Below are 27,886 nucleotides of genomic sequence, written 5' to 3'. Positions count from 1 at the left end.
TACCATATGGGGAATGATAGGAACAACTGTGCAGGAAGGTTAAATAAATCTCAGCGTGGAAAGAGGAGCCTAGCAAAGATGCCTCAGGCTTGAAGTGTGGATCCAAGACCAGGAACAAAGACTTTTCTTGCCTGACAGCGCAGGGTGAGCTTCGCCCTCCGACCAGCAGGGGGAGCGCGTGCTTGCAGAACTGGTGCTTGTCCGTGGCGTTGAGCGTGGGCGTTGGCGTGGACGAAGGCGTGGAGGAGGGCTTGAGCCAACAGCTGAGGGTCGGGGGTCCCTGTCTCCAAGGGCCGCGCGGGACGCGTTGGAGGACATGGGCGACAAGTATGCTACTCTCCAGCGGGCCCAGCTGCATCTGGATTTCATCCACGCCAACTCGTGAGTGCGCAGTGGAGCCTGAAAAAGGGAGGGTCTCCATATAGTGAAGAAGAATTTGGTCCTTCTAGCGAAATACCCAATTTGGAAAAAAAAAAAAATGAACTTGGGTATCTGCTTTATGGAGATATTTATTTAAACTTGTTTGCATAAAAAATAAAAAGGTGGTAACGGTACATATTCTGAGCTAGACTAAAACTTTTTTTAATTTTTAAATTATTTTTTTATTTTGAGAGACAGCGAGTGCGTGCATGCACAGGGGAGGGGCAGAAAGAGAAAGAATACCAAGCAAGCTCCGTGCTGTCAGCACAGAGACCTGAGGCTGTATCTCACCAACTGTGAGATCATGACCTGAGTAGAAATCAGGAGTCCGGGACTTAACCCACTGAGCCACCCAGGACCCCCTAGATTATAAATCTTTCTGTTGTTCTAAAATTAACACCAAGTGGTAAGAAGGCCCAGCATTTAACCAAGTATTTAATTGTGGGTTAGCAGAACTACAATCCTACCAACCTGGCCTATCTCTTGTGAATTCTCTGCCCAGCACACTGACATTTTAAAGATTAAAGTTGCTCTCCAGAGAGGAATTTGTATTTATTGATTCCAGCCTCTGTGGCCTGAGTCCTTCCAAAAATGTAACCTCTCCCAGGATGGAATCCTCACATTCTAGTTATTGCTTAGAGCACCCTGCTTCTCTGTCGGGCCCAGATGCCTTTCTGGTACTCATCGGGTGTTATTTCACATACTCAGATTGCAGAGGCAGATGACAGAGGTTTTCTGTTCCATCCATCATTTCTAACCCAGCACAGCGTAGCAGTGACTGCTGTGTGATTCATAGTGGTAGGTCAGTTTTGGGGAATCTTATAGTAATTTTGGATTTACTAAAAGTACCATCTGATGCAAGTGATGTACCAGGTTTGAAACCACAGAAATGGAAGTGTAAAGAATGCCAGGCAAGGATAGCCTAGCTGCTTGGGACAAACATGTAATTTTTACAAGAAAAAAAAAAAAAAAAAAAGTAAAACAGGAAAATTTTCGGCAGGTGTTTAGTTTTGTGTGTGTGTGTGTGTGTGTGTGTGTGTGTGTGTGTGTGTGTGTTTAAATCTCCCTGGAGAAGAATTGCAAATTGGAAAGGATGGAACACCTAGTTAAAAGTTAACTGAAGCAGAAGACGAATGACAAAATAGCAATTTTTAGTTTAAAAAAATGCTGGAAGGACTGTGAATTTTATCTTGAGAAATTTCCTCAGCTTCAGTTTTGTGTAGTTACCCCAGCTGTTCCCCAGCCCCCTCCTCCCACAGTGGTTTCCCCTGGCCTGTATCCCATTATCAGCTGGTGGTCAGATAACTTAATAACCAAAGTGACAGCAGCAGGAAGCAACAATAACAAAATTAGATACAAATTGGCATCTCCTCAGCTTCTCCAGGTAGATTTTCCTTTGAGAATTCTCTCAGTAAAAACAGGATTGATTTTTTAAAAATTCTCTTTTGCTTCTCTCCCGTGGCCCATTCAACTTGAAGTCCTCTTCTCACTATCACTAATTATGTCTCAGATTCATTCCTTCCTCTGGACTGCCATTCCTTTAGTTCCAAACAGCCACCATCTCCCCTGTGAGTTACTCCACATGGCCTCTAAATTGGGTTCTATGCTTCCTGTTCTTGCTCCCTGATGGTCCATTTACCTGAGAGCTCCCAGAGTGAGATTTTTTTTTTTAAAGTTTATTTATTTATTTTAGAGAGAGAGAATCCCAAGCAGGCTCCATGCTCAGTGGGGAACCCGACATGGGGCTCAAACCCATGAACTGTGATATCATGACCTGAGCTGAAACCCAGAGTCAGATGCTTAACCAACTGAGCCACCCAGGCACCCCCACCCCCCAAGAGTGATATTTTTAAAAAGTAAACCAGCTATGTCATGTCACTCTTCTTAAAACATGACAGTGGTTTCCAGTTACATGTAGGCTAAGTACAAGCTCCTGACCATGGAGTAGGTAGCACGGCGTGACCCCACTGTCTTGTGTCTCAGCATGATCTCCCTTTTTTACCATAGCCAGAGCATACTGGCCTTGGCTCCTTTCTGCTTCAGTGTCTTTTTGCAACTGCTTCTCTTGCTGGAGTGTTTCCACTCTGTCTCTGCAAGGGACTGGGTTCTCCTCATCCTTTAGGGCTCAATTTAAATGTCTTCTACAAAGAGAGGCTCTCCTTGATCACCACGTCCTCTTCCCCATCACCCTTCCTTTATAACATCCAACCAAGATTTGCCATATCATCTTTGTGTGTTTGTTTACTTGTGTATTTTCTATATCCTCCCACTAGTTTGAGCCCCATGAGGGTGAAGACCATGTCTGTCCACATTGACATATGGCAGGCAGTCTGTAAAAATCTCTTCAGTGAAATAGTCCAGAAACTTCTATGGAATTTCTTTGTCAGAATGACTGCAGTTACTTTCCTGAAGTATTATTTATATGTTGCATTTTTGTGTATTGAACCCTGTGTTTTAAATTCACTAGAAAGGTTTGCAGTTCCAAATGCTGCTTTTGGAAAGCATGTAACCTATACTTCTCATTTGCTCTGTTTTAGATTTTTATACACTGAATTTCTTTTGAGTGAAGGACATCTTTTTGCAGCAATAGTATTTAGTAGTTTTTTTTTTTTTTGATTATAAACTTGAAAGCTGACTCAAGTCAAGAGACCCCATATCAGCATGTATTTAAAGTTTAAAATTTCCAAAAAAGGGATATGTGCATGTGTGGGTATGTGTATTTTAAGTTTATTTATTTATTTTGAGAGGGAGAGAGAGGGAAGGGCAGCGAGAAGAGAGAGAGAATCCCAAGCAGTCCTCGCACTGTCAGCACAGAGCCTGACTTGGGGCTTGAACTCATGAACCTAAGGTTATGACCTGAGCTGAAGTCAAGAGTAGGATGCTTAACTGACTGAGCCACCCAGGCACCCCTATAGATATATTTTAAAATAAATTTTCAGCTAATGTCTTATGGCCTGAGGTATTTGGAATCGCTGAGACACTGCAGATGATCTTTCTTCCTGTACAAATGAGCAGATGTGTTTTGATAAGTGGGTCTCTCTTGTTTCTGCTACCTGTTTACTAAACATAAAAAGAAAATTGCAGACTGGATCTTCCCTTAATGCTGTGATAAAGTTTCTGATTGAAATATCCACATCAGGAAATGAAAAGCAAGTGTGGGACCCTGAAGGCAGCCTGATTTCACCCACAGATGAACATTCAGCCTTCAAAGCATAAATAGAGACACCTGTCTAATGTGTTTTGTTACCCAGGACTTGGCAGGAGGGGATATAGCAGAGTGACCACAGGTAATTCAGAGGAGAAAAGGGCCTACTGAAAAAATATACGTAGATTATATATATCTATCTATTTATGTGTTTATCTATCTATCAACTAATGGGGCAAACAGGGGTCCCCTGCCAGCCTCTGTACATGCTGATGGAGTCTTAAGGCCTTTCAGTGTGCCAGGATTTTGATCAAAATTTTTCAGAAATAATTTTATCTTAAATAATACAATTTTAATGACAAGTTCTCAAAAAACAAACAAACAAACAAACCACACTTGAATATTGTTTATAAAGCAATTTCAAAACATGTAAATTTGCCATAAGTACAGAAAGCTGCTTGAAGTCTTTGTTTTATTAGGAACAGATGGGCTACCTTAGCAATTGTGTTCTTAGGCTCGGCTTTGTAATGGACCACATCTACTTCAGAATCTTGACCATGCTAAGAAAGTTGTTTCTGAAATAACTCCTTAATAGATTATCTGTCCTGAACTGGAGGACATTTGTCTGCAAGTACCTCGAAGCTTTTAACACTGATTACAGAGTTGGTTTAACTTTTGGTTTTCCCTCTTTCTTCTTCAGCACCACGCACAGCTTCCTTTTTGGAGCGCTGGCTGAATTGCTGGACAATGCAAGGTAAGGCTCGTCCGTGAACTACCCCTATGTAGTAGGAGGTTATTGGCAAGGAACAATTGACTTCAGACCCAAGGGAGTGAGAGAAATGTGATCAATAAGGCAATTCTCAGAGCAGCGTCTATAAACTGGCAGCCCTCTTAGCAAGTCTAGCCTGTCTTGTGTTTGTTTGCCTCATAGTGGGAGTGTGCACAGTAGTTCTAAGGAAAAGGAGGAAAAGAAGGGATTGTTTGTAGGGTTTAAGAAACAGGAGGTGCCACATAAAAAATCTGGATCCCTTGCCTACCCCCCCCCTTTTTTAAGTAGCAGCCTCGAGGTTGCTCAGGGGTCTAAGGGGCTTGGCATGTGCTCTCTTGGGACCAGCCTGTGCCTTCATCCTTGCCATTCTCAGTGGTCCCCATGGCCAACCTGAAGTCCTTCTGCAGCAGACACTTGACTTTGCCAGGGCTGCTCAGATGCTAGAAATTAATATCAAATGAAGCTGTTTAATGGACTTAGTCAAGATGTTTAGTTTTCTCATGAAGAGGGTCTTTATAAAGTCCCTGTGTTATTCTAAGAAATTATTCTATATCATTTAAGAGTTTGGTGGTTTCCTGTGATTGTCAAAATGAAAACTAGAGGATATCAAAACAGTGTTGTGGACAGCAAGAAAAAATGTGAAGAGATGGTTTGGGGCCTCTTCCTTTTTTTTTTTTTTCCCCCCAGCAGTAAAAAATGGATCAAATATGTATTAATGCAGATACACATGTACATATATGTTGAGACCTATGTGTATGCTTTGACATGAATAATTCTTTTTTGCTTGTTTAACTTTTAAATTTCATTTAAATCTAAGTTAGATACCATTTCTTCCTGATACAACAGCTGATCAGAGAGAAAGTACCTGGGCTAAAGTACAAAGCTTATTATGAAATATCTTAATATGCTGTAGAGGTAAATGATTTTTCTATACCTTACCCCATGGCATTTCGCTGTGAAGAAACTGTTTCTTGGGGCGCCTGGGTGGCTCAGTTGGTGAGCATCTGACTCTTGATTTTGGCTCACGTCATGATCCCAGGTTTGTGGGATCCAGCCCCACATAGGGCAGAGCCCTACTTTCTGCTGTGAGCGTGGAGCCTACTTGAGACCCTCTCTCCCTCTGCCCTTCCTCACCCTTTCAAGTTAAAAAAAAAATGAAAAAAAAAAGTGTTTCTTTGAAAACTTCCATTTCAGTGCAGTGGCCTTTATGGAGGACCTATTGTGTATATGGTATTTTGTATAATGTACAGTTATGGAATGGAGATAATAATACTTTTGTGTCATGTGGCTGTGGTAAGGATTAGGTGAGAAGGCTTAAAAGTACTTCATTCAGTGCTTATTTGACACACAGAAATGCTCAAGGAATGGCAGTGATAGTTCCAGAATTTCTATAAAGGAGGAGCTTAAAAGCAGCAATTGGCTAGAGGAAGGAGCTAAGGGCCCAACTTTGAAGGCTTTGAACAAGTCAGCCTAGCAATTCAGATGTATTTGGCATAGTTTTGGGTTGGGACTGATGGAAGTGTTGGGAGAGACTCAGATTTTCCGATTAGAATCCCAGTGGCTGTTATTATTCTGAGCTTCCCTTCCCTCAACACATCCGCTGCTGCATCAGCTAAGGCCACTTTCCTCATTGTCTTTCTCCTTTCTCTCACACCCCTCACAGTAAAACCAGGATCTTTTGGCTCTTGCTCTTTTTCTTTTACAATTTCCACTTAAAAAATAATTTAAAAAAATACACAAATAATATCTGTGAGTTGTAGAAAACTGGAAAAACAAGAAAAAAAAAGGGAGTCGTCAGTAATCTTGTCACATTGTGGGGCAGGGGGCGTCAGCATCCTTCTTCAGATCGTAAATATTTTCCCCTTTGCAGGCCATATGTTCTCTGTTGAAACTACTCAACTCTGCCATTGTGGTGTGAAGGCAGCTATAAGCAATATATAAATGAATGGGCATGATAGTGTTCCAATAAAACTTTATTTATAAAAACAGTTGGTGGGCCACATTTGGCTGTTGGACCATAATTTGCCAACCTCGGATCTAGAGAAAACCACTGTTTTGGTTTTTTCCTTACAAATATGGATGTGTTTATCATATATGTTCTTTAAAAACATGTGATCATCAGCTCAGGTCTCGATCTCTGACTGAGTTCAAACCCCGCATTGGGGTCCATACTGAGCATGAAGCCTACTTAAAAAAACAAAAACATATGATCATACAGTACATATTACTTAGTATTTTGCTTTTTTCTTTTCATTTTTTGGGCACTAAAATATATCATGAAAGTCTTTCTGCAATTTATAGATTATTTTCCAACTAATTTTTTAAAAATAATATCCATTTTTGTTGAGCTTTTTGTGTAGTTACACCACTAAATTCCATCTCTTCTTTTAAAATTTCTGAGTTTCAGGTTTTGTAATATTCTCAAATTATGAATGATCGTAGGTCTTGGTATATAAGGGTAGAGCAAAACATTTTAGTAATTGTTTTGAAGCAATTTAAGTGGATTTCTCTATTGTTTGGTACCTGACAATAGGTTACACCTCACATGAGGTGTAATTTTTTTAAAACATAATTTCATATTGAGGCAATGATATTTTTATATTGTTTCCAGAGATGCAGGGGCTGCAAGACTTGATGTGTTTTCAGGTAAGCATATTTGTTTTCTCCTCTCCCCCTTTTTTAATTCTAATGGAAAAGCCTGTAGTGATTTTGCTTTTATTTCATGAAATCAAAGCACATTTTATAGATTTTTAATGTAACTTAAGTGCTTTCTGAGTGCAGTGACCCTATGGGGGAGCCAGTTTGAGAGCAGTACACTCTGTGAGTAGAACTGTTCACTTGTTAGGGGACCCATTTACAAAATTAGATCTTCCAGGGTTTTGTGAAAGCTTCAGAGTGATTTGGAGCCATCAGTTTGTCTGCTGCAAGAAAACAGTTTTATTTTAAAAAGCACATTAACTTAATGGCTATTCGTAATTAAGTATACCTCATTCTCGACTTACCACAGTTTTAAAATGTGTAAGTGAATGCAAAGTATGAATGTTTGAGGGCTGTGAAATTCAAACCAGGTGTGTTTTCGTCACTGACTTCATTTTTAGTCACCAAATGTTGATTGTCCTTGCTAGTTCATTTCGTTAGAATACGATGCAAATGAGATCCTGTTCTGTATTTGATACTACCTAGATAAATGTCTGTAGTGTTAAAACTGGTCTCCAACCCCGATTCTGCCAGCTCTCCTATAAATGTTGGCTCTTGGTCACAGATGAGAGGATATGATCTGTGATGTCAATCTGTATCCATACTTAAAAAACAACTCAGGGTGCCTGGGTGGCTCAGTTGTTAAGCATCTGACTTTGGCTCAGGTCATGGTCTCATGGTTCGTGAGTTCAAGCCCCACATCGGGTGAGTGTATACAAGCCCGCTTCGGGTAAAGCCCTGCTTCTGGCGAGTCCCACTTCTCTAACTCTCTCACTGCCCCTGGGGGGATTCTCTCTGTCTCTCTCTGGCCCTTGCTCACTTGTGCCTTCTCTCTGAAACAAACAAAACAAAACAAAAAACACAACAAACAAAAAACCAGCTCAGTTCAATTCAGTTTTCTGAGTGTTTAAGATCCTGTGCTAGATGGGTGCTTCTGGTTCATGAAGGAGAGAGACACGGACACCTCGAGAGATCTGAGAAAACAGAATAAATGATTTTCTTCTTCCCTTTTACCCTCTAGGTTCTGAAAAGTTTGAGAAAGAAAACAAGAGAGTTGGTATCTGTTATTGATAAATGCTAGGTTGGGGTATGGAGCTTAGTATGAGAAATCCAGCAGATTTGCTGATCAAACCCCAGAATCAGACACTTGACCAACCTGTGGAGTCAGGCTTCCCCTCAAAACTGGTCTGCCTGGGGCAAGCGGGACAGAGCTCATGCACTCTGCCAGCAGCTCACTCCCAAGAGGGAACAGGAGAGATCTGAACTGAGCCTCCCTAAGTGATTCTTCCTTAGATTACCAGTCAAGAGAGTGAGCTTGCTGCCCCAGGGAAGAAGTGAGTGGAGGGACAGAGAAGAGCCCCTTTACTAATATTAATGGCACTCCATTCCACATAGAAGGAAACACCACTAGTAGAGAAAAAGTGGTCTTCCCTTTCATATCCAATTATATTGTGTACCATAGAGTAAGTGTTTCTTGCCCAGGAGAGACTCAAAGTAGGGAGGGAATGCAGAGAAAATACCTCATATTTAAGAGCTAGGGCTAAAGTATGAATGTGGTTTTTTGTCAAGTAGTATAAAAAGAAAAGAGTATTCTTGTCTGAGGAATTACTGTGAGAAAAAGAATGGAGGTGGATCAGTTTAGAAATTCATTCATCTATTCAGTAACAGTTTATTGAGTGTCTGTTATGGATGAATGAAATGAACAGTTATTCCAGGTGCTAAGGATAGAGCATTGCGCAAAATGTTTGATTAAATATGTGTTCTCAGGAACATGCCTTCTGATGGGGGAGGGATAGACACGAATGAACAAATAATATACCAGGCAATGAAAAGTGCTAAAAGGGGGGATAAAAAGTGGGATAAGAGAACAGAGAGTGATAGATTGTACTATTTTTCATGAGGCAAATAGGGATAGTTTCTCTAACCAGGTGCTATACCATAAAAGATCTGAATGAGGTGTGAGGGGCCAAGCTGTATAGGTACTTGGAGAAAAAGCAGTCAGGGAACAATGAGTAGGCTAGGTTGACTGAAGCTAATTGTTAAAACCAAATAGATGAGTACCTTCAATACCATGCTAAGGTTATTTTCTGTAGACAATGACCATTGAAAAATTTTGAACAATAACATTTGGCCGATTAGTCATGTGCTCTTTTCTCTTCAAAGAAAGCTACTCGAGTCATAGCATACAGGATGGTCTGTAGAAGTGTGAAAGGAGGGATAGCAGGGGTGTGGGGCTACACAAGGACCTACACAAGATTTCACGAGAATTTGAACAAGAGGAGAAGAGGACAAGATTTAAGCTGCATTTCATTCAGAGCACAGATATTACTGATGAAGGGTCGAAGGGTTGAGAAGAATTATCCAGAACCACAAAGTACAACAGATATAATTGGAATTCACACGTTATGTTCTTTTGGGTTTGTGGCAGGACACCAGTGGGGCACGACAGTTCTCATTTCTCCTACTGTCTCCAGCACTTGGCATTCTCTCTCCCTCTCTCTCTCTCTCTCTGTATCTCTCTCTCTCTCTCTCTCTCTCTCTCTCTCTCTCTTTCTCTCTCTCTCACACACACACACACACACACACATACACACACACACACACAATCTTTGCCATTTGCATTGAAAATGGCACTTCTTTCTTTAGGTTGTATGTGTTTTGTGAAGAGGATTTTTGGTTTTAAGTTATGTATTCATAAAAAAAGCATCTATTCATGTTTTAAAATTTTTTATTGCAGCAAGTTGCAATATGGTTATCAACTTACCAAACTTTATTTTTCTTACAAAAATAATAAACCAGGGTCAGGGCTTATGTAGCGATAGATAGAATTGATATGGGATAAAGAATTCATCTAATCATTGGGCTAGGTTTCAGAGTATTTACTGAAGCTCCAAGTTACTTTCCAATCTTAAGTTTTCTTCAGGTAACTTGAGGGAGGGCTATAAAATTCAAACTAACATGTTTAGACATTGATATTTTATCTGTTCATGCGTATTGGTTCTAGTAAACTTGGCTTTGCATTCAATATGTGTGTGTGTATGCATATATGTGTGTGTGTGTGTGTGTGTGTGTGTATATATATACACACACACACACACACACATATATATATATATATACATATATATATATATATATATATTTGTATTTGTATTTATATATTTAGTGCTGACCAAGTGTCAGGCACTGGGTTAAGTGCTGAGTAAACACAGTGCCTGCTTTTAAGGAACTGGCATTCTAATGTGGGGTTCTGTGGAAAATATGGTGTATATCTTCACTTTTATGGGTGGAGGACCCTTAATTTTCACCATATCTCTGAGGCAACTGTGTTCCAAAGAAGCTACTAATCTGAAAGAGAACTAGATACATAAGCAGGTATTTGTCTGTCCTTTGAATGGTAGGAAGCACACATTACAAACTAAATGTTCTTTATGGGCACCTGATGATGTGGGAGAATTAGGAAGGTGTCCTAGAAGGAACCTTATGTGAACGAAAGACCTAAAGGGGAAATAGGCCTTGGCCTGGTGAATCAGAGACTGAAAGGGACAAAGAGGCAGTATGTGCAGGGGCTTGAATATGGAGAGAACATAGAACACTGATGGAGTTGCAAAAATGTTTGAGATGCTCAAGATTAGTTAAAGAGAATATTTGTGTGGAAGTGGAAGGCTGCAGTATGGGTGAGGGGAGGGAGTGACAAGAGATGAACTCGGAGAGTGTATTAGTCAGGGTTCTTCAGAGAAACAGAACCGGTAGGAGATAGCTAAATAGACAGACACTGTAAACAGACAGACGGACAGGTATGATCTGCCTCCCTTCCCCCCTCTAGATATGTATGTGTATTTATATATAATTTTCTATATATCTGTATCTATCTATGTCTATACATATAGATAGTTCGCGGGGGGAGGGTGAGAGGGTGGGATTTTAAGGAATTGGCTCACATGATTGTGGGGGCTAGCACGTCTGAAACCTGTAGGGCAACTGGCAGGTTGGAAAGTCAGGTAGGGCTGATATTGCAGTCTCAAGTTCCAAATCTTCCAGGTAGGCCAGCAGCCTGGAGACTCAAGTGCAATTTCTATGTTGCAGTCTTGACACAGAAAATCGCTTCTTTGAGAAGCCTCTGTCTTTGCCTGAAGGCCTTCAGCTGATTGGATTAGGCTCACCCACACTGTGGAAGTTATTTGCTTTACTTGAAGTCAACAGATTGTAAACGTTAAGTCTATCCACAAATGTTTTCATAGCAACATCTAGACTAATGTTTGACCAAACAGCCGGGTACCAGGGCTTAACCAAGTTGACACATAAAATTAATTGTGAAATGCATGCTGGTCTGCACTCTGCTTTGAGCGGGAGCAAGGAATTAGGCAGCTGTTGCTGTAATCCAGAAGAGAGATGATGGTTTCCTGAGCTAAGGCAGTGTTGTGAGGATAGAGAAAGTGGTCAAACTTGAGAGCTTGAGAGATGTTGAGAAGAGGTGGAATTGAGAAGACATATGGAGATCCTGAGTTTTGACTCGGGCAGCTGAAGCCTAATGCAGAGTGATGACATTTATTGAACAGAAAACATCAGAAGGAGAAGTAAATCTGGCGGAGATTTTAGAGATGCATATTTTTTTTGTTTTGTTTGTTTTTTGTGGTTTGTTTTAGAGATGCATATTTAACAGATAATAGAAATTAATCTGGAATCCTTAGTTTTAAGGATTGGAAATAAATGAGGCCAAGCTTCAGGGTGGAATGTAGGGGAATACTAAATTTTGAGGCTATGATGGTCTGCAGCAGCTCATTGGGGTTTATAGAAAAAGTAAGCACTGCATATGTCTCTTGGGAATTTCGAGTCTTTCCCACCTATTCACCAGAGAATGCCCTTCTTTCTGCAAGCTCCTTACATGAGACCTTTATCCCAAGAGCCGCAAAATCTGTTGCATCTATGCAGAGCCTCTTGAGGCTTGGATCAGGGGGTTCCCAGTGCTGATAAACACTAGAATAATCAGGAGAATTTTTATTCCTGTGCCTCATCCAAGACCAGTTAATCCGGAGTATCTCTACATGATTAAAATGTTCAGCCACGTTGAGAACAGCTACATTGTGGAAAGAATTTAACAAGAGTGGGCTTCCCCTTGTTGAATTGTGGAGAATGTCATCCTCAGTCAGGAAGGGTTGAACAGAGCAAATACCTAAAGTGGAGGAGGAATGTTCTGATACAGAAGTTGAGGTCAGCACTGCCAATAGACCAGGCTGAGAGAGGAACTGGGAAAATGAGATGGGAGGGAAGATCCAGAGGGTTTATTGGAAGTGAATTAGCAGGAGTGGGGGAGAGATTAGAAGTGGGTATGTGAGCCTAAAATTATGAACCTGGAAAGCTTAGGTATGTGTTTTAGATAGTTATTTATGGATTACCTTGAACATTATTTAATTTTTAAAATGTAGATTGAGGGTGACCATTGAACACAAAGTTGACTTAACAGATGTGCTAAAACTGAATCATAGGTATAGAGTTAGCAAATCAGTGGGTGTCTGAGGTTGGGGTAGGTGTGATGGGCATGGAAGGGAGCAAGAAGGGAAGGACTACAGAGTGACCTGAGGAAACATTTGAGGTGATAGGTATATTCACTACCTTGATTGTGATGATGGTTTCATGGGTATGTACATATGCCAAAATACATCAATTTTACACTTTAAACATATGCATTTTTGTGTGTGTAAGCTATTTCTCAACAGAGTTATTAGAGAGAGACTTATATATATATCCTTATATATATATATATATCTTTATATATATCCATATATATATATCCTTATATATATATATATCTTTATATATATCCATATATATATATATATCTTTATATATATCCATATATATATATCCTTATATATATATATCTTATATATCCATATATATATATATATATATATATATATATATATATATATATATATATAACTTATATATCCAAATGTTGAAATTATTTTCAGAGCCAGATTATAAATTGAGCATTAAAATTAGTCTCATTAGTTTTAGTTACACCTTTATATTTTTTAAGGGAGATTATTTTGTTATCTTAATGATATCTCTTAATCATCAAAATTGATTCCAAATAATTTAGCTATTTTCAAAAATCAAATGCATTTTCAAGAGGCAAATATTTGCTGCCACTAAGAAGCACACACAAATGGTTCTTATGGGAATTAACTACTTAGAAGAGAGCCTGAGGAATTTAATAAAAATGGCCTAGATTGACTTTAGAATTAGTGCTTTGGTGGAAGGGCAAAAAGGTTGATCAATTTGATAGAGGGATCCTGGGGTCACATCACCATCTACTTTTATTCCCTCCCGCAGGGAGGAAATGTCTGAAGTTTAAAGGGCCAGATTCCAAAGCAGGGCACGCCATGCTGTATACATAATTTATTAATGTGTAGGTGTTTTATGTTAGTTTAAAGCCTTTTTGTTGCATGATTATTTTCCCCTGCAGTTTCTTGTGAAACTCTAGCCAAGACACCTTTCTGAGTGCCACTATTGTGCCATAACTCTGTCACCCAGTGGCTGCATTTGAGGAGGACAAACAATTATGTAAGCAGCATGACTTTCTTATGAACAAATTAAGGCCAATATTTATTAGTAATAACTGTTTTCTCTTACAGTGGATAATGAAAAACTGCAGGGTGGATTCATGTTGTGCTTCCTGGATGATGGATGTGGTATGAGCCCTGGTAAGTTAATTATCTAGATACCTAACTGGCTGTTAGAGGAAACCGTCTGAAAGCCCATAAAATAAATAAAAATAAATTGAGCTATCTATGCAAAAACAGGTATGGCGCTATTAGGAAAATAAATCTCAGACTTAACATATTGTTGAACTTTTTATTTTATTTATGTATTTATTTATCTAACAATTTTAATCTTTATTTTTGAGAGAGAGAGAGAGACAGAACACAAGCAGGGGTGGAACAGAAAGAGAGAGAGATACAGAATCTGAAGCAGGCTCCAGGCTCCGAGCTGTCAGCACAGAGCCCTACGCGGGGCTTGAACCCACGAACTGTGAGATCATGACTGAGCGGAAGTCAGATGCTTAACTGAATGAGCCACCCAGGCGCCCCTATTGTTGAACTTTTTAGATTTAATTATTCCAGCTGACAGAGTAAATTGTAATCAATGTAATCATCTAAACCAAAACAAAAAGTGAATGTGGATAAATATTGCAAGAAAAATAAAAAAGAGAAGATACCAATTACTTAGAAAAAAAAATTCTAGGAACAAATGGAAAAGAAAGGGTAACTGGATGGGTTCTGAGATTGCTTTAGCCTGCCCTTCAGGTAGTTCTTGCAAGAGTCCTGAGGCAGTTTCCAATGCCTTTAGGCTGTTTTTAATTTTCTGCTTAACCTTGAGGTGGAGGTTACCTCCCCTTGTTTTTCATAGTTTGTTTTTTGCCCGAAGTTCAAGGGTTTAATAGCTTCAGTCTATTCTTATCATAATGAATACATTTATAATTCATTGCATGATTTTTTTCTTTTGTATCTTCAAGGCATTCAAAATGCAACACATAGTAGGTACACAATACCCATTTGCTGTGGAATTGATACCCTCTGATAAGGGCTTTGAGTCATTTGGGATAGCTTGTCTGGGATTTCTTGTTTAACACTTTTCCATGTCCCATAAGGCAGGGTTTTTGACCACTAGGTTAAAAAAAATAGGGAGTTCAAACACTATGGAACAGTTCTGGTCAGTTCTACACCAGAGGAGAGGATGTGCATCAGTGCTGCTAGTAGGAAACTGAGAATACAAAGTTATTTTCTTGGGGCATCTGGGTGGCTCAGTCGGTTAAGTGTCTGACTTTGGCTCAGGTCACTATCTTGTAGTCCGGGAGTTCGAGCCTCACATTGGGCTCTCAGAGCCTGGAGCCTGCTTTGGATTCTGCATCTCCCTCTCTCTCTGCTCCTTCCCTGCTCCCGCTCCATCTCTCCCTCTCAAACATAAATAAACATAAAAAAAAAAAAAAAAAAAGTTGTTTTCTTGTTAGTCTCTGAAGTTCTCCCTTGGCACGAATAGTCAAAGATTATTAGCAAGTTCAGAAAATGCTCAAATATCTCACTCAGTTCTTGTTCTGACTTTGGATAACTTTGATTTTTCCAGGTGATTTTGACTAAGAGTATTGTTGTTTCCTTAGTGTTTAAATAAGAGAAGGATTTTATGAGAAAATCATAATGAAAAAAGTTTTGCTTTTCGCTTCTAGGCTGACTGTTAAGTTCATTTACCTGAGTTCTTAAATAACAATATATGATCTAGTCTAAGAGTTGCAGGATTTTTTTTTTTTTTTACCTCAATACCCAGGGTTTGTTGTCTCACTGCTTCAAAGAATGAAAGATAGATACAAAATGAGCAGGAGGCATAAGATCAGAAAGTAAGAATAGTAGGAAAGCTCTGTTTACATAGAGGGGACATTTGAAAGTGAATACCCGCGACAATAGGCAACGGTCTTTATTTTATAAGGTTCTGGTCACCTCCCCTCTTCCCTTCCCCCTTGTTCCTTCTCAAGTCCTACCCTATTGGACTGATAACTCTAGGTGCTAGTTGTCCATTACTGATTGGCTCATTTCCATTGTATGAGGGCTGGTCTGTGGCCAAACCGTTCCTTGTGGGTCATAGTTTATGATCTACTTATTTTTAGTCAGGTCTTTTGTCAAATTCCTGAGAAAACCAAAGGGGAGTAGGTGGTGTTTATTACATTCTTGAGAGGGACCTTACTCCTGAGAGGGTTTGCTGTGGTCAGACACTCCCAGCATTGTTCCAAAATGTGTGTTTTTCCCCACCCAGGGACCTCAGTCAGGTCCTAACCTTTCCCTCTTTGTGTATTTTATCCTACTTTCCCTATTATATAAGGCCCTTCATTAAAAAAAAAAAAAGAAAAAAAAAGAAGCAGTGCCTTTTATATATGGCTGTGAGCAAAATGATGAAAACACAGGGAAGTGGCAAATACTCAGATTTTTAGAAGGAACTCAAACTTCAGTTGACGTATGCAGTAGTATTTTTAAAAGCCCACTAGTGTTGAGAGACCAATTCTTTGTTAACATTGATTGGAAATCAAGTAGTAAGTTAGAAGGAAGAATTTATCTGATGACTGAAAATAGACTCTGTGGCCCAAACTGATCTGGATCAACCTTGATCCATGGAAGTAACTGCAGTAGCTTCCACCCCTTCACTTCTGGTCCTGCCCCATTAAGTCCATTCCTCACATAGCAATCCTGAGGGTATTTGTTATCTTTTAATATAAATCACATCATATCATTCCCTTGCTTAAAACCCATAGTGCTTTTTCGTTGCTTTGGGGTAAAATTTATACTCCCCAATAATGCTTCTAGTTTCTTGAATTATTTGACCTTTGTCTACCTCTTTGATCAATTCCCACGTCTCTGTCTCCCTTGTTTATAGCATTCCAACTACACCTGCTGGCCCTTCACTTGAATCTCATCTCAGATGTCACCTTAGGAAAGAGGCCTTCCCTGATCATTCCTTCTGAGGGCCACATTCCTTTTAATTCTCTATCACATTAACCTGGTTTTATTTTCTTTACCTAATACTCTCATAAATGGTCTTCTTTATTTGCTTCTTTGAATCTGTTTCTCCTGCCATGACATAAGGTTATTGTGGACAGAGGTCATGTCACTGTTCTATACCTGTGCCCAGAACTCTGGCCCCACCATACATGGGAGTCTGTGAAGTGTGCTTTGAAAACCACAGAATATGGTCTCTGGTAACTCTGTACTATTACCCTTACAGTAACATTTGTCAGCTGTTTAACCTTGAGCAGGTTACATAAACTCCTTGAAGTTCAGAGGATTCTTCTCTAGAATTCCAGAATGCCCTGGAGAGATCTGGAGAATAACTATGAGAGTCTGAAACAAGTAGCCCTTTTTCCTCAGGTAGTATCAGACTAGAAACCATTCTGCCCTTCTCAGTCTTACCTGGGGCCAGGTAAGAGTCAAATTCGTGGAAAATTAGTAGTGGTACAAATAATTATAACACTTTTATTCGCACTTAACAGGTAGTGTGCATTGTATTCAGGGTTTCACATGTAGATAATCTCATTTAATATATTTATCTTCCTCAACAGCTCTAACATAGGTATTAACAGTTCCCTTTTAGAGATGAGGAAATTAAGACTCAGAGTTTAAGCTCTGTGTACCCAAAGTCATATGGCTAGGTCTGTCTGACCGTCAACATATTGCACTTGAGATCCTGGGCAGGGATCATGGAGCCTGGCAAGGATCCTTGTCTCTGGACTGACCCAAGAGATACGGGTTTGTTCTAATGTCTTGAGATATGTGTGACATCCTGACAACTGGACCTCTGGCCAGTGTCATTGATTCATAATTCCTAACCACTTAAGTGTCTTTCTCAATTACAGAGGAAGCTTCAGATATCATTTACTTTGGAACATCTAAGAAACGGTCATCAACCTTGAAGTTTATTGGACAATATGGTAATGGTCTTAAAAGGTGAGAAATTGTCTTCCTTTTTTAAAAAAAAAATATTTATTTATTTTTGAGAGAGAGAGAGAGAGAGAGAGAGAGAAACAGCAAGGCAGGGAGGGGTAGAGAGAGGGAGACAGAGGATCCAAAGCAGGCTCTGTGCTGAGAGCAGAGATCCCAATGCGGGGCTAGAACTCATGAACCATGAGATCATGACCTGAGCCAAAGTTGGACACTTAACTGACTGAACCATCCAGGTGCCCCAGAAGTTGTTTTCCTTTAGGGCATGTATTATTGATATTGGGAACAAGCTTTAAAAAATATATATGTATGTATGTATGTGTGTGTGTATATATATATATTTATATTTTATATTTATATAAATGTTACATATAAATAAAAATTAAAAAATACATATATAAACTTGAGAATCCTACCTTGTTTTGGGATTTCCATACCTATAACTGACTTGGATCTTTACAAGATTTTTATTTTTAAAGTTTATTTATTTATTTTGAGAGAAGGGGGTAGCAGAGAGAGGGAGAGACAGAATCTCAGGCAGGCTTCATGCTGTCAGCGCAGAGCCTGATGCAGGGCTCGAACTTACAAACCGTGAGATCATGACCTGAGCCGAGATCAAGGCTTGGACCCTTAATGACTGAGCCACCCAGGCACCTCTACAACATTTTTAAATTTAATTCTCAGATAGGTGATGAATCGTCTTTTAGGTATTATTGAAGGACCAGCTCTGTACTTCAGAGTTTCACTTAATTTCTGTGTTCTTTTGTTCTCAGAGCATGTGTTAGTGTAGGTGAATATGTGTCCACAGCTTATTATTAACCGGTCTCAATGTAAGATGAGGACAAGAGAATATGAGACAAGAAAATATGCCACCTGTGTGGCACCTGCCAGGGACAGATGATTATTCTTTTCTTGAGTCCTGAGCAGTACCTTATTTCTAGCAGTCATGTTTCAAGCAAGGGTGTAGGGCTAGATTAGTTCAGATGCGTCTGTTCTACTTTGAGAAAAAAGCATTTGTTCCCATTTGGTGATGGGTCAACAAAACAGTGGAGTTACTTCTATGAAAGAACAATTCATTACACTGCATAGTTTCATGCCCACCTATTTCTTCTTTTCCGTATGTGAGATGTAAACCAATATATTCTTGATTTTTTTATATAGTGGATCCATGAGGATTGGAAAAGACTTTATTCTTTTTACAAAGAAGGAAGAAACGATGACCTGTGTGTTTTTTTCTCAGACATTTTGTGAAAGAGAAGGTCTTAGTGAGGTAAGAATTTAGATTTTCTTTTGGTTCCCACGGTAACGGTGTTGTTTTCATTTGCCATCTCAGGAGGTGAAGGCTACAATGGTTCTTTTCTGATTATGATTTAGAAATTTAGGAACGTATTTGGGAAATGGATAGAGGGTGGCTCAACAATCTGGGGTCATCGGAAGCCTGTCCTATTGACTTTTCTTGAGTGAGTTTTTAATTCCTAGGCAGTTTTCAGAACTTAATTTTCATTATCCATGTACCTGAATCTCCCAGAGTAAGAGGCTCCTTTTGGCACAGTGAGATTTTGGGAGCCTGTAAAACATTTCCACCACTTGTGCCATAAATGATCATTTTAAAATAAGTATTGGATTAAAAGACTTGGAATACAAAATCTAAAGAAATGGGTGAAAAATAGACTTAAAACTGTAACTCTAGTGACTATAATTTCAACTCCATTTGATGACCTAGATATGCCTTATTAATTTGCAGTGTCTGGGTTTTACTGTTCAGAATGTCAGTTGTAATTCCATACAGCAAATACAGGTTAAGGAACTGCCTGGCACAGATACCTTCCCTGTGGAAGGTAGGACACCAGCAGAAGATCATCTGATCATCAAAGTGATCACAAAATAAGATAGCCTTGTCACAAAATGTAGGCAGACACATGTGAATTGGATACATGACAAAATGAGAGTGTTTAAAAAGAAAGCTGTTCAGTGAGTATGCATTTCTGCCATTAACAAAATTGTCAGAAACAATGGTATAGATAGAGAGCCTTGACTGGTCAGTGAGGGTTTTGTGGAGAGACTTCCACTTGCAGCTGGAAGGGCTGATACGTGGAGAGAAATGGCAGCAACTCTCAGACCTGGAGATGAGTACTGGGGTTTTGAAGGGCAGTGTGGAGATAGGAGGAGCACAGCATGCCCACTGGCAGTGGTGGAGTGGGGCTGGATAAGGAACAGTCTATAGGCAATAGGGAGTAGTTGAGTGAGAGACTGGTAATGAGGAAAAGCAATGCTTTAAGCATTTATATTGTACTTTATGTATGTAAAGGCATGGAAAACTGACCAAAGCTGAGGTTACAGCTTTCCTAAGATGGCCCATTTCCTTTTTTTAAAAACTAAAACCAGCAACCCTTTCCCATTTCCAGTACTACAGAGGCTGTCTCTTTCAACAGTATGAGCAGAGTTTTTCAATATTTTCCTTAATATCTCTATATAACATACTTGTATTACTACTTCTTGGTTTGATGTAGGTATTATCTATTAACTGCTCATTACAAAAGGATTTATATATTTTTTTCCTCTGTTTATATCACACATACATACCATCCCAATTCTCCACCCTCAACGTAGCTCCATTGTAATTTTACTTATGCTAATGTTTGATATTTATGTTTTAAGACCGGAACCACTTTTCACAACTATAACCATGTCATGAACTATTTTTTCCTTTACCTGCATGATTTTTCATTTTTCCTGGAATTAATAATTGTCTGCTTAATGTTCTATGTTCTTAACACTGTCACTGAATATTCTCTTGGTTTTCTGTCTTTATCACTATCTTAACCCCAGTCTCCTGTACTCTTCTTAGTCCCACCTACTGAAGACTCTGTTCTGGAGTCTTCTGATGCACTCCCCCTCACTCCTGCTCTCCACAGCTGGTGCTCTGCTTGCTCCCATCATCTGTCCTTGAGACCATATCCTCCATGAGTTTTCTTTTCTTTTTTTTTTTCTATTTATTTATTTTTGAGAGAGAGAGAGTGTGCAGGGTAGGGGCAGAGAGAGAGGGAGACACAGGGTCTGAAGCAGGCTCCAGGCTCTGATCTGTCAGCACAGAGCCGGACACAGAACTTGAACCCACAAACTGTGAGATCATGACCTGAGCCAAAGTCTGACACTTAACCAACGAGCCACCCAAGTGCCCTCTATGAGTTTTCTTAACAAGGGTACATGAAAGGTCAAGTATTTTGAGACCTTACATGCATGAAAATATTTTTATTCTATCTGAACATTCAGTGGTAATTTGGCTTGGTGTTATTTGTAGGTTGGAGTGAATTTTCCCTCAGGAATTTGAAAGCCTTGCTCCAATATCTTATTTCCAGCGTTATTATTGAGAAGTCCGAAGCCATTTAAATTTCTGAATCTTGTTTCTGACTCTTATCTCCCCTTGTACATTTTGAAGTCAGTAGAATCTTGTTTGTCTCCAATGTTCTGATTTAAGTATTTTGCTTTTTGGGCCAGTCTATTTGCATCCATTGTGCTGGTTGCTTGTTGGGCATTTTCAATCTAGAAACACGTGTTGTTCAATTTGGGGATATTTTTCTGTAAAGTTAATGATTTTTCTTCCATTCGTATTCCCTTTCCTCTCCTTCTGCAACTTCTGTTGCGTCTGAACTGGTTCTTTAATTTTCTTATCTTTTCTCTCCTGTTTTCTGTTGTTTATATTTTTGTTTTGTTTCCTGAGAGATTTCCTAACATTTATCTTCTAATCTTGTCATAGAAATTTTTTTCTGTAATCATATTCTTCATTTCTAAGAAGTGTTTTAAATTCTCTTAATATTCCTTTTTAAAGATCTATAGTTTTGCTTCATGGATACAGCATTTTTCCTTTTAGCATTGTGAAGATATTAACAATGATTTATTTATTTTTTCCTCTGAAATGTTCATCTTCCTCATACAGTTTTTGTTTCCACTGAGTTGCTTTATTTGTGCTTATTTGGTCTGTATTTATCATATTGGAGTAGTACTCCATATTGGAGTACTACTTTAAAGAGTAGTCCAATAAAATGTGGATTGAAAGCTCTGTGAGAGTGGTGTTCTAGCTGAGCTGTATGATTGCGAAACCCTCAATGTAATTTTCTAGATGTTTTTCCTTCTGGGCTAGTCCGATTTCTCCAGGAAAACTCCTACAGTCTTCTGCCGGAAGGCCTACCTGACATCTTTGGGGGACCCAAATGAGAGAGGAGGCCTGGGTTCTCAGCACTCAGTATGTGTACTTCGACCCCTCTGATCTCAGTAAGGTCCCCCTGATCATTGTGCCTGACATATCCTCTAATCCAGAAATAGCTTGTTCTACTCTTTCTAGAGAATAAGCATCCAGTCGCTGTGGAATTGGGAGAGCTAGTGGCAGATGGGGATCGGGATGCTACTTCTGGCTCTTCCCTCTGTATCTCACCTCCACAGTTAACTCATGCCATCAGTCTCTGAGCCTTTTACGGTGTTGTGAATTGTAAACAGGCTGTTTTTCTGTTCTGGCCTGGGCCTCTGGTCGGCTTTCCTGGGTATGCTGTCATGTACTTTTCGACTTCTGAAGTGTCAGTACCGTTGTTCCCTCTGCCGTCCTACCCATATTTCATTAGTGGGCCGAAGCAGACTCCATCTGTCCCCACATTCTACAATGGAGCATTTTAGAACACAACTCTGAGTGTACATAATTGTTATGTGTCTCTTCTTTATAAAACTAGAATACAAGGTGGAAATAAACTTTTAATTTCATGTTTTCCAATTTGGCTAGATGGGGAATGGACTGAATTAGGAACAGACGGAAGGATGATGGTTTGTATTTGTATATTTCATAGTAAACTGATGTGTGTGTTTTTTATAGGTTGTGGTTCCAATACCTTCATGGTTAACAAGAACCAGAGAATCTGTTACAGATGATCCTCAAAAATTCTCAACAGAGTTGTCTATAATTTTTAAGTACTCTCCATTTAGAAATGAAGCTGAATTGATGCAGCAGTTTGATATGATCTACGGGAAATGTGGTAAGATCACCAAAATTCTGAAATCTTGATAGAAGTATTTGCTTTTACTGCCTTTGGAAAGGTACTTTACATGTACTTTTGTATTTTTTCTATTTATAATACCATGCAGGATCTCTCATGGGCACAGTCATTCATTTTATCCATATGAATTTTGTCTTAAGTGAATCCAGACATGAATAGCTCTAAATGCCTGACACTGGGAGAAAGATTTGTACTTGCCTGAGCTTGGGGAACTCTGGATGTGAAGAGGATGACATAGTGTGTGACCACAGGGAATACATAGTCCCTGCACCAGATAGCAGAGTTAGGAGATGCTTACCTCAGCATCTAAGGTTAGAGGAGAGTTTTATAAGAGAGTTAGCAACTTAGAAACCAATGAGTCTAGGTTTCTGTGGCAGAGAGTTAGTAAAAGCTTCATGTTCCAGATGAACAGAGCTTTCTGTATTTCTGTATTTATGTGTCTACTAACATTTTCCAGTGCCACTCATTCTCCAAACTTCTACCTTTACTATCTAGAAACAAGAAGAATCTACTCTAGAGAAAGCTGTGTGCATTTTCCTTTCTGCAACTCCTTGATTTATGTAATGTATGTAGTGAAATTCTGAGAAATTTGTTTCTGAGTTGGCTTGTATTGCCCTCAAAATTTCTTCTCGAATTTGTGGCATTTTGTTTAAAAATGGTATTTTTTGTCACTCTCTCCCTTTTCTCTTAGAGGAAAACTAGTGGCAACTTAATAAATATTAATGTTATTAATGTATACGTGATACACTTTAAGGGGAGCTAATGTGATTTGTTGGTTGACTTTAAAAAAATTATTTAACTTCAAGTTCATTAGCATACCTTGTGGTATTAGTTTCAGGAATAGAACCCAGTGTTGGTCGACTTTTAATTGTGAAATACTCATGTAAATACTAATGAAAGGTATACTATTTCTTGAATATTTTTCTAAACACCTTATAAATATTAATGCATTTAATTCTCAAAACAACTCTATGCTTTAGGTGCCTCATGAACTCCATTGTGTAGATTGGAAAAATTAGATTCAAAGAGGTTAGGAAATTTATCTGAGGTCATTGCATTGGTAAATAAATGATTGATCCAGGATTTAGACACAGGCAATTTTCGTCACCGTGCTGTTTGTTCTCTCTTGTGTCTTAGTACTACCAGGAAAAGTGTAATTGGCTGTTTTTTTAATTTCTCTGACAGTCTTGTTTGTCTTTATATCACAATCAACTTTGTAAAGAATTGGGATTTTTTTTGTTAACTATGCTTTAGAGCAGGGGTCAGAAAACTGTAGCCTGCAGGTCAAATCCAGCCCCATATGTGTTTTTATAAATAAAGTTTTATTGGAACACAGCTAAATTCATTCATTTATGTATTCTCTATGGCAGTTTTCATGCCGCAGTTGTGGGCTTGAATTGTGAGTAGTTGTCACAGAGACCGTATAGCCTGCAAAGCCTGAAATGTTTATTATCTGGCCCTTTGCAGAAAAAGTTTGCCAATGCATATTATAGGGTCTAAAAGCAATTCTTCATATTTGTACAAATTTTAAAAACTCATCTTTGTTTTTATGTGCATTGGTTTCAGTTCCACCAACGAGAGCTTTACCTATAATACAAATTTAGCTCAGACTCCTCCAACTATTTTCATAATGCAAATTATGAAAAAAGTGCCAAAGTTTAAGAATCCACGTTGAGAGACTTACAATGAATTGAATAGGAATAAACACTTTCCCGTAGAAACTCAACACTCTGGAAGAAAGTGGAATGTGCTGTAAGACGTACATCTTGGAACTTATCCAAGCATATTATTTACTGAAGTGTTGAAGGAAATTTGGTCTAGAGTAAGCTTAATTCCATAGATGAGATAATAGCACTATGACTAATATTTGGTGTTGTTCCAATACTGACAAGGCAAACATCCTTTTTTCTACTAGGTACTTTGCTGGTTATTTATAACTTGAAGCTTTTGCTTAGCGGAGAGCCAGAGTTGGATGTTAAGACTGACAAGGAAGATATGCTGATGGCTGGGGCTCTTGAGGAGTGAGTAGTATGTGTGTTTGACAGAATGTCTCTCAATAATGGCAGTATCCTGGTCCTATGTCTGAGGCCACTGGGCCTTAGCACTGAGATAATTCATTTTACCCCAGTTACAGATGAAGAGAGTTAGGCTGGACCATTGATTCCCAAAACTGGCTGACCCTCTGAGTGACCCAGACAGCTTCTTAAGTATAGGATCTTGTCTTATCCCAGACTTTGCTGAGTCAGAATCTCCAGATATCAGGCGTAGGAGTCAATATTTTTCACATGTTGCCCAGGTGATTTCGAGGTGGCAGCACATTTTGGAACCACTGGAATAACACCTTCAAGCTTCTCTAATTCTGAAACGCTTATTTTATGAATATTAAAACTGAAGAAAACAGAGTTCATTATTCATTACATATCATTAAAAATGGGCATCAGTATGGTATGGAGCAAAAAGAAATATGACCAACCGATAATTAAGAATGGCCTTATGAACTTCATGCTTGCAGTTTATAAGTAAATAAATTGACACATTCATTTTTCTTGGCTATTAGGAATCTATATGAAACAGAATAAGGAAGGATTGGGGAGCATGAATGAAAATTGTGGAGAAATAATGCAACAGTGACCAAACCTAAGTTTCTCCAAAGTAACTTTGTATTTGAAACTTATCAGCTTGAACGCGCAGTTTCTTAGTGTCAGAACTCTAGAGTTACAAGGGATTTTGAAAGAGTTAAATTCAATCTGATTCATTTTAAATACTGATGTTTGGTGCAAATAAAATGAGAGCAGCAAATATGAAGCATATATGAAATCTTAAATTTTCTAGTAGCCATGTTAGGAAAGGTAAAAAGAAAGAGGTCAAATTAATTTTAATAATGTTTTATTTAATCTGGTATATATAAATTATAATTTTAATATGAAAAATATTAATGAGACATTTTATACTCTTTTTTTCCTGCTAAATCCTTGAACTCTAGTGTGTGTTTTGTACACATAGCATGTATCAATTTGGAGCAGTTTTCTAGCATGGCCAATAGCTACCATATTGGGCAGTGCAATTTTAGACTAAGATATTGAGACCCAAGTAAATACATAAACTTAACAAAGAACCTATTTTTGTTTCGTCTTTGAGGTGAAATTTGAAAACCCCTTCCCCAGTTAGAAAATTTAATGTTTGATAATGCTTTTAGATGATCTTTTCTACTTAAAGTTTTTTTTATGATTTATATTTTTCTTATTTCATTCTAAAATGTGTAATTCTTAATTTACACAGAAATGAAGGGTTTTTGTCTTGGAAAAAAAAAAAAATCCAGCCTCTTTATTGTTATACAAATGCTGGGAACCCTTTTGGCAGTATTAATACGCCAAGATCAGAAAGGAGGCCCAGAACTGTTACTGGCACGTCCATTACCATCTCCCCCTTTCCCGCTGACCCTACCTTTCTGCTTAACAGCTGGTTCCAGAACCAATATCTCATGCTACTTAAAAGCTTTGGGACTAAATTTTCAAGCAGTTATCTGTCAGAGTGCCTTGGCATTTTGACACTAGCGTCAGGAAACAAATAACATTATTAGAGGAATAATTTGACAGCTAATTCTTTGGGAAAAAGTTCTTACTGTTTCCAGATGGTTTAATGAAGTCAGAAGCTTCTTAAGTCATTTAAGCAATTAATCACAAAATGAAAATGCGTCAGACGCAGGGTACGTACAGTTTAATTTAGGAACATTGACCACATTGGATTTGTTTGTTTGGTTGGTTTTTCAACATTTTTCGTAGTTTAATCACAAGAAAAGCTTTTTAAAGATGGGTGGGGACATTTTGATGAGGCTGGGTTGTTGTAAAGAGGAGATGTCATTTCTGTACAAGGGGCGCTCTCTATTTCATGGTTTCTGATATGAGTTTCATGATAGTGCCAAGGAGGGACAGCAGTATCACCTCCTGGGGGCGGGGGTGGTAATTATGTATAGGTTTCCCCTCTGAAAAGTCAGTGGGCTCTGACATTAACCATTAACCCAGATCCTCTTTACTAAGGGACTAGGAAAACATGGACTCTTGTGGCTGAAAGAATACTCTGGTCAAAGATGGATCTTTTTCTGACTCCTCTTGCACTTACGACTTCTGTTATTTGAACTTCTAAACAAGTGCAGTTTACAAAATCTTGGTTTTGAGAACAGGTGGTTTGTAATATAATAATTCCTTTGCCATTTTTCTTGTGGTTATTGTGTCCCCTTAAAGCCACTGAGCATGATTCTTCCTCTGTTCAAAACAAGTCTCAAACCTTGGAACTATGCAATTTCCACCTTTGGTCTTAGATGGTATGGTCCTGCTGATTCTGAAAATAATTTAATTTTCTACATAGAAATAGGAAAATTCAAGCTTTCAGGCTTTTTTTTTTTTTTTTTTTTTTGGTTTCGGAGAAGAGGTTTTTCTGATACTATTTTTTATTCCAATTTTGTTTATTGTAAAAATATAAATAATATAACACACACACACACACACACACGAGGGAAGGAGGGGCCGATAGAGAGGGAAGACAGAGGATCCAGAGCAGACTGTGTGATGACAGCAGAGAGCCCAATGTGGAGCTCAAATTCACGAATTGTGAGATTGTGACCTGAGCCAAAGTTGGAGGCTTACCCGACTGAGCTACCCAGGTGCCTTGGGTGTCTTTCCTTCCTTCCTTCCTTCCTTCCTTCCTTCCTTCCTTCCTTCCTTCCTTCCTTTCTTTCCTTCTTTTTAATGTTTATTTATTTTTGAGAGAGAGAGACAGAGAATGAGCAGGGGAGACACAGAGAGAGGAGACACAGAATCTATAACAGGCTCTGGGCTCTGAGCTGTCAGCAGAGAGCCCTATGTGAGGCTCGAATTTGTGAATTGTGAGATCGTGAGCTGAGCCAAAGTTGGAGGCTTACCCAACTGAGCCACCCAGGCTGCCCAAAAGTGAAATGATATTTTATTTATTTATTTTTTTTTTTATTTTATTTTTTTCAACGTTTTTTATTTATTTTTGGGACAGAGAGAGACAGAGCATGAACGGGGGAGGGGCAGAGAGAGAGGGAGACACAGAATCGGAAACAGGCTCCAGGCTCCGAGCCATCAGCCCAGAGCCTGACGCGGGGCTCGAACTCACGGACCGCGAGATCGTGACCTGGCTGAAGTCGGACGCTTAACCGACTGTGCCACACAGGCGCCCCTTAAAAAATTGTAAAGAAAATAATTTGTATATCATAATTTTTATTCAATTCTAGTGTTTTTAAGTGTAATTTCTCATTTTTCTTTTTCATTTATGATTGGCTTCTCAACTTACGTTATTATGTAGT

At 38.9% G+C, this 27,886-nt stretch overlaps 1 protein-coding gene across 1 annotated transcript in view; it reads left to right on the top strand.

The window, feature by feature from the left end:
- The first annotated feature begins 285 nt into the window (after positions 1-285).
- MORC1 (MORC family CW-type zinc finger 1) overlaps positions 286-27,886 on the top strand; it is a 162,134-nt gene continuing 134,533 nt past the window's right edge. Inside the window, exons 1-8 of the mRNA XM_053903323.1 lie at positions 286-381; positions 4,266-4,319; positions 6,946-6,980; positions 13,673-13,741; positions 17,434-17,524; positions 18,680-18,788; positions 22,380-22,539; positions 24,476-24,581. Coding sequence (XP_053759298.1) covers positions 317-381; positions 4,266-4,319; positions 6,946-6,980; positions 13,673-13,741; positions 17,434-17,524; positions 18,680-18,788; positions 22,380-22,539; positions 24,476-24,581 — 689 coding nt within the window. The 5' untranslated portion in view covers positions 286-316. The remainder of the gene's footprint in view (positions 382-4,265; positions 4,320-6,945; positions 6,981-13,672; positions 13,742-17,433; positions 17,525-18,679; positions 18,789-22,379; positions 22,540-24,475; positions 24,582-27,886) is intronic.

The sequence above is a fragment of the Panthera pardus genome, unplaced genomic scaffold, assembly GCF_024362965.1.
Source record: "Panthera pardus isolate Hobbes unplaced genomic scaffold, ASM2436296v1 HiC_scaffold_16, whole genome shotgun sequence".
Classification (NCBI taxonomy): Eukaryota; Metazoa; Chordata; class Mammalia; order Carnivora; family Felidae; genus Panthera; species Panthera pardus.
The sequence above is the reverse complement of the archived record's forward strand: the minus strand, read 5'-3'. Positions and strand labels throughout refer to the sequence as shown.